General features: G+C 37.9%; 1 protein-coding gene across 2 annotated transcripts in view; it reads right to left on the bottom strand.

Annotated features, from left to right (window-relative positions):
• RFC3 (replication factor C subunit 3) overlaps positions 1 to 7,478 on the bottom strand; it is a 209,051-nt gene extending 201,573 nt beyond the window's left edge. Inside the window, exons 1-3 of one of the 2 annotated variants that reach the window (XM_037986819.2) lie at positions 7,279 to 7,478; positions 4,353 to 4,490; positions 1,340 to 1,407 (exon numbers count right to left, since the gene is read on the bottom strand). In XM_037986819.2, the coding sequence (XP_037842747.1) occupies positions 1,340 to 1,407; positions 4,353 to 4,490; positions 7,279 to 7,365 (293 nt within the window). In that variant the 5' untranslated portion in view covers positions 7,366 to 7,478. The remainder of the gene's footprint in view (positions 1 to 1,339; positions 1,408 to 4,352; positions 4,491 to 7,278) is intronic. The other variant, XM_007960106.3, reaches the window with a different exon arrangement.
• Positions 7,479 to 13,367: the final 5,889 nt, after the last annotated feature.

Here is a 13,367-nt window from a genome sequence, read left to right as displayed (position 1 = left end):
AGGGAACAAAGAGAAGTCTGCTACCAGCACTAGAATTAAACTGATTCAGAGATTCAGTAAGGCGATGAGATAAGCAAATTGGGTTTAAGACACAAAGTCAAAACTCCGTATTGATCTGTCATTTACACCAATATTATTGCTTTGGCACTTCAGTCAAGGACCTCTCAAACCAACAGAAGTCAATTTAGGCTGAATGAATGTTAATTTCAATCACCCCGAAAGCAACTGGCTTATTCTCCAATTGGTTATCTATGCTTCAGAAGAACTCACAATGAGAAAAACAGGTCAAAGCAGTTAACTTTATTTTCTCAAACAGCCACTAAGTTTTCCCAGGTCACTACTACTATTATAGATCAATATACCTACAGTGTTGCTCTTACAATCATTTTCCTAGCCAAGAATCCAAAACATTCTCCATTTGTCTATGGAATTAACACTCCCTTTGTTTTTATGATCAAACCCATTCCCAACAACCTTATTTCTGTTAGTTTTCTTTGAGATGCCTAGAGAAAATAATAATACCTATCTGTCAGGGTTGTTTTAAGGATTAAAGGTAATAATCCAAGTAAAGCTTCTCACAAAGTGCCTGCTACTGAAAACAACATACACATTAGCTTGTAATGCTATTCCTCCTGCTCCATTTGGTCTCCTCCCTCTCCCCAAAATGGATGTTCTCTTGCCTCTGTGCCACTGCCCACGTTGCGTATGCCTGACAATATCCTCAATTCTGTTCTCCTTTAAGAACTCATACAGTCCCACAGATCATTGCAGCTTACCCAGTTAGATCCCAGAATTATTTCTACATCACTTAAGACTTAACAGCTGTTGCATGAGTTTTCAATGCCTCTCCAACAAGTTCCTAATCTTATTACTGCATGACAGAGAATAAAGATATTGGTTGGTGGACTATTACAATACCTCCAATCAAGAAATTTAAACAAAGAGAGTGACAAAGAAAGATTTGGCGACCCAAAGTCCATTTCTGAAATATTTACTCCAAACACTGTAAACTTTTTAGACACACTGCTCATCAGTAATGAATGAGCCAATATAATTTAACAAAAATTTACTGACAATATAATATACTGTGTGTACATCAATGAGCTCCCTAGAGCTAGAAAAGGTAAATACATCGTCAAAATTATTTGACAGAGAAGGCAAAAGGGGAAGGGCTTTAGGATTCCCATTTCAAGCAAGGCAGCTCCACTTTAATCTGTTTTATAAACTGTGCTTCCACACGTATCAATTTACTTCAAAAAAGGATTTCAATCTTTAAAAAAACGAAAGCCCAAAACCAATTTCTCTAAAAATGCTTAATTTCTATATAGTAGTAACTTACCTAGGATTAACTTCAAGGTGGTAGTTACTTGCAATGGTGCTAATTTCAATTTTCTTTTTAGATGGAGTCTGTGGACAAAGAAAAAGGTATTTTTAACATTTATTTATTGCCTATTTCCCCACTCTTTTGTATTTCCATTGGTTTTCCTTCTATTATACAAAGTAAAACTCGAGATAACCACCATTCCATGTTTTAACTTTGTTAATCCCACTCTTTTCTCAATGTGCAGATAAACATGTTTTTATACAAACTGGGTCAAATCACACATCCTGTTTTATTGTGACTACCTTTTTCTTTTCCTTATCTCCAGAAATCCCCAAACCAAATCTGTATACCATTTGAAACACAGATCACTGCAAACGATCTGTTCCTTTTAGTCTTTTCCATGTTAACACAAAAATAAACATACACGAATATATTTTCATGGAGTATCAATTTCTTGTAAAAAATAAAAATTAAAAAAAGGAAATCATACACAAGTCTCTGTGTTTTGCTTTTCCTACTTAATATATCTTGGCAATCCTCTCAGACAACTAGCCCAGTGTTATAGTCACACACCAACCTACGGCATGGATATTCCAAAGCTGGTCACACTGATGGACATTTTGTTTTCTGAAATCAAACAATTCCACAATTAACATATGTGTACGTATACTGCTTTCATTTCTATGTAAGAGATTCCCAGTTTTTGGGATTGAAGGGAATGTGTTTTCTAACTTTAATATAATACATATATGTGTGTACGTATTGACCAGTCTGCTTCATAAAACGGTCTAACGATTCACTTTTCCACTGGCAACTCTCTTCTCCAACATTCCCCATCTACAGGAGGTTTTATTATGCCTTCCAATTTTCCAGTTTGGTGAGTATATAATAGACTCACACTGCTTGACTATCACAAAGGTCAAACATCCTTACATGTGTTTACTGCCACTTACATTTTTCTCCTGTGACTATTTGTTACAAAAGAATCTATTATTCAGTTTTTTACCAGATTGTCTTTCTGTTGCCAATTTGCAAAAATCTCTTATTTATACATTCCTTTCAAATATTTTGTAACAATCTTTACTTTTTCTATTGATTTTATGTATAATTTCTGCCATAGTAATTTTTCTTTTTTTTTTTTTTTTTTGAGACAGAGTCTCGCTCAGTCACCCAGGCTGGAGTGCAGTGGCCCGATCTCGGCTCACTGCAAGCTCCGCCTCCCGGGTTCACGCCATTCTCCTGCCTCAGCCTCCCAAGTAGCTGGGACTACAGACGCCCGCTGCCATGCCCGGCTAATTTTTTGCATTTTTAGTACAGATGGGGTTTCACTGTGTTAGCCAGGATGGTCTCGATCTCCTGACCTCATGATCCACCCGCCTCGTCCTCCCAAAGTGCTGGGATTACAGGCGTGAGCCACCGTGCCCGGTTGCAATTTTTCATATTCATATATCCAGGTGTCTACTTTTCTTCTACAGTTTTCATGTTTTCCTATAAAAGGTTTTATTTACGCATGAGCAATTCATATAGTCTAAAAAATTTTACTCTAAGATATTTAGTGTTTCATTTTAACATTTAAGTCTTTAATTCATCTGGAATTTGTCTCTATAAATTGTTATGTCATAGGGACTCAACTTTGTTTTCTCTGGATAGATAACTAGTTATGATGACACACTCTGTTGGCTCATCCTCTTCCACTGATTTGAAATAGAACCTCTATCACATTTCTAAGCTCTCTTTCCATTTTCACTTAGTCTAATTCTCTATTTTCATGCCAATATAATACTATTTTATTTACAATAATTATACAGTATGATTTACTACCTGGTAATACAAGCCCTACTTCACTAGTCGTTTTTCGTAATTACTTTAGCTAGTCTTAGAAATGTACTGTTCCATATGGATGGACTTTAAGATCATTTCATACAATTATAACAACCACTTGAATTTTAATTAGAATTTCGTAGAAATTTATAGTGTCACCTGGGGCAAACAGATCATTTAAATTATTAAACCTTCCATCTGGGAACATGCTGCAACATTCCATTTGATTGGCTGTTTATTGTCTCTCTATAAGATACTAGTTTCTTCTGACAGATCTCACACCATTTTTATAAAATTTGTCCCTATATAAGAATTTCCACCACAACATACAACCAGCATCTCAAACTCAATGTATCCAAATATATGCAAATCAACACTAGCCTAAAATCCAGTTACCTTCCCGAAGATTCTGTTTATAGCATTGCCATCCACACTCAGCATATGATTTTTTCAAAGCCTAATATGTAAAGACATTCTACCAGAGGATATGAAAATGAATATATGTTCTTGACATACAGTCAAAACAAATACAATCTTGTCAAAGTAGATGTATAAACTACTACAACCAAAGCAAAACAAAGTAAGTACTATTAGAAGTATAAATTACAAGTTATAGAAGAAAAATTAATTCTAATGGGGTAGGAAAAAGAAGGATACACTTCAGCTAGATTTTAAACATCATCTATAATGGAAAAGCATAAAAATGCGCTACATGGTATGAAGCTGGACATCTTGGCAAGGGCAAGATCATAGGAAGCCTCTCAACATCCCAGAGTTTCAGGCCTCCTTTCCCAGTCAGTCAGTTGCCCACTCTTTAACAAGTCAGTTGATACCATGTTTAACATTTTTCTCAAAATGATTCTCTTTCTTTCCATCCCCATTACTGCTCTCAGAAAAATGAAGTTTGGAAACCTGAGTTCTAATTCCAGCTAAAACATTGTCTTCTTAGGCAATCTGAAATTAATCTCACCCTCTACATTTTACCCCAAACCCTCTGTTGCTCTTATTTCCTATCTAACATAAATGGCTTTGCTCTGGTTATAACAGGTCTATAAATCAATACCTCTCAAATCCTGTGCCCCAAGACTACCTGTGAAATTCTTATTTAAATTATACATTAGGAAGCAACTGGGTTGGGGGCATACATGACCAAGACTGAAAGTCCCTGCTATAAATCACTTTCAGGGCCTCAAAGTGAAATGCTTACTGTGATGGTCTGATGTTCAATTCTCAATTTTTCCACTCCAACACCATAAAGTTCACGTAGAATACACATAATTCTTGTCTTTTTTCCAGCACCTGATGGTCCATACACTAACAGATGAGGAAAGTCACCACACTGCACCTGAAAAAAAAGAACAAGGCATTTTTCCCTAGTCAAACTGAATTGCTTTAGGTAGAACCAAACTACTTTTTAAGTATCAAATATTTTATGTATCTACCCATGAAACTCCAAGTTTATACATGGGTAAAACTTGGAGTTTCATGGGTAGATAAACAAAATATTGTGTATCATATATATGTATATATATTCTGAAATGTTTACTATTCGTCTGGCACTAATTTTGTATAACTTACATACATGACACAGCACATGCAAGACACAAAACTAAATGCTAGAAAGCAGGAACTCCTAAACCTGCTATCAGAAGCACCTAGAAAACTTTTTAAATAAAGGACTGACTAATGAATAGACCGTATCATCCATGAGATTACGATTGTGTAACTCTGAGATTCAGGCCTTTCTCAGTCTGGACTATTAGAAACAGTCCCTGTGATAACAATTCAGTGTATTTGGTTCCTTTGGGAGGTTACTTGTGAGATAAAGGAAAACTTCATAGGAGAGGAAAGGAAGGCAGCCACTAAGAGTGTGTTTTCAAGTTGAATGCCTCTAGGTATGTGTTTGATCCTGCTAGGGAAACTCTTAAAGCCAACATAAACACCCACCAGAGTGTCAACCTACCCAGGGGGTGGGGAAGCTGCAATATGATTATCTCTGATTAGTTCTTTCTTGAAGCCTGCTTAGGAAAGTGGATGGGGGAAATGAAAGAGCATTAACTTCAGGCATTTCCAATCTGTTTATGGGTGTCACAGAGAGAAAAGCCCTCAGGCAAAGTACAGATCTACAAAGTTAGAAGTCAGAAGTCAGTCTGTGTGAACTTAAAAGCAAGAGGACTGGGTAGGGCACTAACCGTATCTGCTGATGATGAGTGTTGCAAAAGCTTTTCAGGTGTTTCTGATGATCAGTCTGGTTTGGGAACCAGCGCTAAGGCGGCTATAAAGACGAGTGGGTGAAAGACCTTAGCCTCAGGTGCATAAAATCTTTTAAGGCAAAGTTCTGTAAATAACCATTATCGAACAAATGGAATATGTATCTTAAGAGAAGCGCTTATTGCAATGAATTTTAATACCTTGTAAACACATCCATCTCTGTCACAGAAAAGTCTCAAGGAAAAAAACTATTCAATCTAATACAGTGCCTGGAAAATGGTAGGTGTCCCATAGACACTTACCGCCTTTGTTTTTTAAACTTCAATCTAACCAAAAATAAGGATTATGCTTTAAATGTTTCATAGTTTGATTAAGCTGCAAATAAAAAAGTAAACAGGTGAACATTTCTTAAAAGTAAATTTAACACTTAAGATCATTATATAAAATTGATGTCCAAAATATACATTCCAAATTCTGTACAACAAAAAGTGGCCACAGAAAATAAAATGTATTCTATGACTAGGAAAACTGAAGACAAAGCTATGATGGAAAATGTAATTTGTCTATAAATTATGGATACTGCCATAATCAATTTACTTTAAATTAGTATACATGCAGTATGAATAATTAAAGATCAATCTCGCAAAACTATCAACTATTCTAATGACTTTCATATGTACAGTCTTTTCTTATTATTTCTTATTTTTAAGAAGCACTTAACAATTAAATAGTATCTGTAAACCTAAGAAAGGTCGGTAAGGGAAAACCAGGGTATTGGGCGAAAACATTTCAACAGCATCATATATTAATCTGAGGTCCTTGATAGGAGTAAACAAATGTCTTCCACAGACACTAAATAACTTAGTCTCCTAAAGATCCTTCTTCACTCTCTACTCCCTGAAAGATTCAGTTCGTTCCTCAAAATATTGCCATTAGACACTTTTATCAACTACAACAGACAAAGAGGCATCAGGATAGAGGGGAGGGAATCTTTCATAAAGCACTAATCTCAGCCAGGCACGGTGGCTCACGCCTGTAAGCTCAGCACTTTGGCAGGCTGAGGCAGGTCAGGAGTTCGAGAGGTCAGGAGTTCGAGACCAGCCTGGCCAACGTAGTGAAACCCCGTCTCTACTAAAAAACACAAAAATTAGCCGGGCGTGGTGGCGGGCGCCTGTAATCCCAGCTACTCGGGAGGCTGAGGCAGGAGAATTTCTCGAACTAGGGAGGCAGAGGTTGCAGTGAGCCGAGATCACGCCATTGCACTCTAGCCTAGGCGACAAGCGGGAAACTCCATCTCAAAAAAAACAAAACAAACAAACAAAAAAACACTAATCTCAGGAACGTACTAGTAAAATTTATTTGAGAATTTTATGATCTTTGGAGTAAATACATATTTACAACACTTTACTTGTCAATGACAACACTGACATCGAGAAATCTTAAGCCAGTTAGAAAGCAAATCTCATGGTGTCACCTATGCTTAAAATGTTCCAACGGCTTCCCATCTTATTCTGAGACTTACTGAGTCTGCACCCCCAACTCCCATTACCCTTCCCGCTGGTTCACCATTATCGGCTACACCAGCCTCCTGAGGTTCTTAGAATATGCTGTGCATATCCCTGCCCGGGAATTTTGCACATGCTGTCTCCTCCTACCTGTTCCACTCTTCGCTCGGATTTCTGTATTTACGACTTTTCAATTTCCTTCAAGTCTCGGCTCAGATGCCACTTCTCAGAGGAGCTTTTCTTGTTTAAAAATACAAGCCGGCCTCCCACATCTTTTCCCCCTTCCCTTTGTTATTTTTCTCCATAGCACTTATCACCTTCCAATGCAGGAGGAAGAAGCACTGCTCCTCAGGGGAGTGCAAAACCCCGAGCCAGGGGGCCTCCGCTCTCCCATGCTCCCGGCCCCCGCGGACTCACCAGGTTGCGCAGCTGGGTCGCCTGCTCCTTGTGATAGTCCAGCCGTCCCAAGGAGCAGGGCCGATACTTGTCCACCCAGAGGCTCATGGCACCTCGACTTCCCGGGGACCTACGCTTGAAAGTCCCGCGTCAGCGCGCGTCTTCCCCCAAACACAGAGACAAGTTTTCCCGCGAGCGCCAAATATCGTGACGTCACTACCGGTCGCGGCTGCGTAAAGATTTAGGACGCAAAGGCTATGGGGGCCGTGTGCAGACAAAATCAGCCGCCGCGTCGGTGCCTTCTAGTTCTGAAGTTCACTGCTTTGTTTTCTCTTTGTTTGCACCCTCTATTATATTCTAGAAATTATCAGGCGAATTGAAAATGTGGTTCTGACCCTCTTGGCGTTACATCCGGATACCTCACAGAAGACACTTCCTTTCATTTATTCATTCTTTCATTCACTTAATTCATTAAACAAAAATTTACTAAATACCTGCTAGGTGTGGAACTCAGTTTTCGGCACTAAGTATATATCTCAGGGTTTCACTCACTTGGCAGGTACCCAGTAAAGCTTCATTGGAAAAATGGCTTAAAAATGTCTGATCTTCACTATCCTTTGTTACCTCTATTCCTCAATATTCTTATTGAATTAGAAGCAAAATAATCAAGAGCATGGAAAAACTACCGACATGCGGCCTGTAGGGGAGAAGACTTCAGGTTAATATGCATTCTAAGCCTAGAATGTTTGAAAGCCTTCCAATTAAAATGTGTAGAAGGATCTGAACCCCTCAGAAAAATATTCTGCATATAAAGTTCATATGCAACTTTTGAAGTTCTCTTCAAATAGTGCCTCTCAAAATGCACTTTACTCATTGTACATAATATTAATTCCTTATTTAATTTATGCTTTTATTTTGTGTATTGTTGAGAACCCTAAGTCTTGCCATTTGATTGCAAGGTCTTACAGGAAGGAAATGATGTCCAAATATACTTAATAACCTTTCACCAAAGTACCTCTTACTCATTTACTAATCAAGAATTTATCATGCTCTTCTATGAATCGTCATATTACATGAATTACTCCTGCAGGCAAGGTATTATCCACATCACCAAGTGTAAGATTTAATCCCTGTTCTTGAGAAACTTTCTGTAATAAACCTGGAAGGCTTCTGCCTCAGGGCCTTGGTAATTACTGTTTCCTCTTCCTGGACTATGTTTCTCCAGAGTCAGCAGAGTTGAGCCCCTCATTTCCTTCAGGATGTTGGCTCAAGTATTGTCTCCTCACTGAGGATTCCCTGACCACCCTATTTAATATTGCAAAAAAGCTTCATCTTCTTTATGCTTCTCTCCATTTGAATTGAAATGGAGGAAGTGTTTGAAATGAGAAGGTAAAGGAAATCAGAAGCAGAGATAGTGAATTGTGGTCTATGTGGATATCATCATCATAAAGAATGATACTGGAAGTAAGTACTGAGAGGAAAGAGAAGGACCAAGTGCTAGAATGATCAATGATTTGGCAAGAGTGACCATAAACATGACAGACAACTTCAATAAGGAGGAGTGGTGGATGGTAGAGGCTGAAGACACGTGCTTCAATGTTGTTAGGGGTTCTGAAGAAGGAGAAATAGTGTGGTGGGCCCAGGAAGTCCAGTTAAATTTGAATTTCAGATAGCTTTTTCATATGTCTGGCAAAATTTATTACAAATTATATTTTTCTCGTATAAGTATGTCTCTGACAATATTTGAAATTGTAATAAATATTGCCAGGGACATACTTATATGAGAAAAAAATCAGTGTTTATCTGAAATTCAAATCTAACCAGTGCCCTGTATTTTATCTAGCAATTTTACTCCAGACTCTTGAATATATGGGATATGAGAAATTGCTACAGAGGAAGTAAAGTCCTTGGGGTTGGTAAACTGCAGCTGCAATCACTTTAATGTTTAATGACTCTGGCCCTCAAGTATCTTAGCTCTTTTTTTTTCTTGAGATGGAGCACCACTCTGTGGCCCAGGCTGGAGTGCAGTGATGTGATCTTGACTCACTGCAACCTCCACCTCCTGGGTTCAAGCGATCCTCCCACGTCAACCTCCCAAGTAGCTAGGATTGCAGGTATGCACCACCACGCCCAGCTAATTTTTTGTATTTTTAGTAGAGATAGCGTTTCACCGTGTTGACCAGGCTAGTCTCAAACTCCTGAGCTCAGGCAATCCACCTGCCTCAGCCTCCCAAAGTGCTGGGATTACAGGAGTGAGCCACCACGCCTGGCAATCATATAGTAATTGTAAGTTTAATTTTTTTTTTTTTTTTTTTTTTTGAGACGGAGTCTCGCTCTGTCACCCAGGCTGGAGTGCAGTGGCCGGATATCACCTCACTGCAAGCTCCACCTCCCGGGTTTACGCTGTTCTCCTGCCTCAGCCTCCCGAGTAGCTGGGACTACAGGCACCCGCCACCTCACCTGGCTAGTTTTTTGTATTTTTTAGTAGAGACAGGGTTTCACCATGTTAGCCAGGATGGTCTCGATCTCCTGACCTCGTGATCCACCTATCTCGGCCTCCCAAAGTGCTGGGATTACAGGCTTGAGCCACCATGCCCGGCCAGTCTGACTTTTATTCTTATTCAAGATTATCTTTGCTAGTTTTTGTCATCTGCATTTTCATATAAATGTTAGAATCAGCTTCTTAATATTGCAAAAATCTTGGCTGAGATTCTGTTTGGGATGGCTAGTTACGGGGAGTTAAGTCCATGTCTGAACTTTGTGGATTTCACCTTGTTGATCTTCAGAATCATAAAATACTAATTGTTTCACTTGAGCATATTACAAACCACCTATTTTACTTAGGCTTTTATATATGCAACTACAATTCAAAAAAAAAAAACAAAAAACACTCTACTTTCTGTACGATTTAACTGTGATATATATTTAACACATCTTCAGTTACCCCTGCTACCTTCTTAAAAGGTAATATGTTAAAACTGAAAATACTCGTTCATGGACATTTAAAAGGAAATTTTATTTTAAGTGAAATGGCATGAAAAAACAATTAAAACTCTAAAAACACAAAATGTGATTACATATCCTAGGGGTAAAAAGACAGAGCCTTTATTCCTTCGGTGCTTTGTTTCTCTCATCACTGATGTTATTATCATATTGATGTTTGAAATATGACTATCTATGGTCTGTGAGAGACAAATCTTGAACACAGGAGATCCCACAGTGGAGCAAAGCGAGAGGATGACCCAGGTGACAGAGACAGAACAAGCTTGGAAAACCGCCAGTCCAAGCAGAAGCAGAAGGATTACTGTCTTCAAGAAGATAAAATTAATACCTGATAACCTTGCACATACTGAGATGAGATTTACTCCTATAGAAAAGAATTTATTAATAAATTAGCAAGATGTGTGTTAAACACTAAGTCAAAGACAAAACGAGACAATTACTAATAGTAGAATACATACAAGGTACACAGAGTTGCTCCTCTGTATTCACGAGGAATTGATTCCAAAAACTCTGCAGATCCCCAAATCCATGGATGCTCAAATTCCTCATATAAAATGATGTACTATCTCCATATAGTCTACACCCATTGTCTTTTATACTTTAAATTATTCTAAATTACTTACAATAAGTATGCAAAGAAAATGCTACGTAAATAATTGTTATACATATTGTTTTTTATTTGTATTATTTATTGTTGGTTTGTTATTTTTTGTTGTTGTTTTCTGAATGTTTTTAATGTATGTTGGGTTGAATCTGTGGATGTGGAACTGGGATATATAGAGGGCTGACTACATAAGAAATATATAATACACAAAAAAGGAAATTTTATAGCTTTATATTATGTGGCTCAACTGTGAATAATATTTACATAATCCAAATAATGTAAACATTATCAGCTGGGCACGGTGGCTCACATCTGTAATCCTAGCACTTCGGGAGGCCGAGACGGGTGGATCATGAGGTCAGGAGTTTGAGACCAGCCTGACCAACATGGTGAAACCCCGTCTCTACTAAATACATAAAAATTAGCCAGGCATGGTGGCACGTGTCTGTAATCCCAGCTGAGTTACTCAGGAGGCTGAGGCAGGAGAATCGCCTAAACCCAGGAGGCAGAGGTTGCAGTGAGCCAAGATCGTGCCACTGCACTCCAGCTGGGCAACAGAGTAAGACTCCGTCTTAAAAAATAAAAAATAAAAATAAATAAATAAATAAATAAATAAAATGTGTTTTCTCTGGGAAGCAGACCTGGAGTGTCAGGACAGAGACCAGGGACAGAGGATGTCATTTTTTACAACAAGCCTTGTGGAAACTTTTGACTCTTTTTACTTTGATAAAAATGAAAGTTAAGTAAACAATTTTTAAAAAGATTAATTCAAAGTGAATCCAACAAAAATACAGGTCTCTACTACCACACATATTAAAGTTATTTATTTCAATGTTTATAACAAGATTTCTAGAGGACCCACCCACCTATTCAAGGAAGTCAGGGAAGATCTTTTGAGGAAGTAACACTTAGAATGAGGCTGGAGCAGTAGAATAGGCCAGAAAGAGAAAAAGAGAGTGTATCTTAGGAAAGGACCAAAAACAGCATAGTCCTGAGTGGGGAAGTGCTGGACTTCTACTGAAAGGTTTGTGGGACCTGAGAGCAGTGCCCACGGAGGAGGAAGGAGGAGATGGGCTGACAGGCCAATGAATTGGGCACTCTTCTAGGTTTTAGTAAGGATTTTCTGGTCTTCCTTTGCAGTTTCCTCATGTTAGCTCACAGCTAATGTAACAGGATTCAGCTGTTTTTTCCCAGCTTCAACATTCTGCAGTTCTAAAATTCTGAACAGTTTTCCCAGGGATTTTGCGCGGGATTTCGTAACAGAAATCCCTCTGCCTGGAGTCACCAGAAGGCTCCACCCTGGCCCAGTCTTTGTCCCTGCCTCTTTGATTGACTTTGGGCCAGTCCCTTTTTCCTCTAGGCCTGAAAGGACTCATCTGCAGAATGGAAGGTGGTTCTAGATAACCTCCAGGTGCCCTTCAAGCTCTCACACTATCACTTTGCTGTTATTCTCTGTGCCTTTGCCAAAAAGAAAGAATACCCAGTTCTTTAAAATATTCACACTTTTATGTGAAACTCCTACCTTGCCCAGGATCTTTAACAATTGCTTAACATTCCAATTTTTTAGATATTTCTATAAAATGGAATCACTATACCAATAAATGCTAGTTTTAGCAAATGGGATGTGTAGGCAATTGGTCCAAGATGAGGGACCAACGAATATTACCTCAATCACTTTTTTACAAATATATAATTTGATTTATCTTAGAAATTAATAATTATAATATTAATTTTATTGTAAACTTGATAATTTTAGAAGCATTATGCTTTTATTATAATCAGCAGCTCACTAGCCAATTATTTGATGATTTTTCTGATTCCCATATATCTTCTGCATTCTTTTTTAATGAAATGTTTCTTATAATTATTATTAATACCACCAACCTATATTCTGAAGTACTGCAGACTTTCAGTGTTGTGGAACAATTTGGCTTGAGTTAGATGCATCTTTGTTTATTCTGTGGGTCAACCAGAAGGGAAAAAGCCATTCACTCACCTACCAATTACTAGATGCCTGATGCCTAGTAATGTGCTTAACATTGAAAATAGAAATCAGAGTCAGTTTCATGTACCAATAACAAAAGAGCTTTAATTTATATCTCTATTAATAATTAAATGATATAAGTTTTTACTCTAGGCATTCAAACTGAAATCTAGTAGGATTAGAACACAGAAATGTAGAAATGGAGTCATTTGTGCTTTGACAGAATCATCTAGAAATATGAGCATAATAGGACTATTACCACCTGACTTTTTAGTCCACTGTCTCACCACTGAGCCACTGTGCAAGTCTCTGACTGATAAATATTTAACTACTGCTTGTGTTAATGGCTAATGCCAGACAGTGAGTAACCACCTCCAAGTTACATTTGCTGCTTTTTCTACAATACTCAAGTTGGAAATTGTTCTACCTTTTTTCTGGTTATAAGGCAACAAATGTTCATTACAGAAAAATTGAAGGAGAAAAAAGAGACAGGTATATATTTATCTATATTTATATTTT

This window comes from Chlorocebus sabaeus, chromosome 3 (genome assembly GCF_047675955.1).
Source record: "Chlorocebus sabaeus isolate Y175 chromosome 3, mChlSab1.0.hap1, whole genome shotgun sequence".
Taxonomy (NCBI): domain Eukaryota; kingdom Metazoa; phylum Chordata; class Mammalia; order Primates; family Cercopithecidae; genus Chlorocebus; species Chlorocebus sabaeus.
Note: the sequence above shows the minus strand (reverse complement) of the source record. Positions and strands in the feature narration are given on the sequence as shown.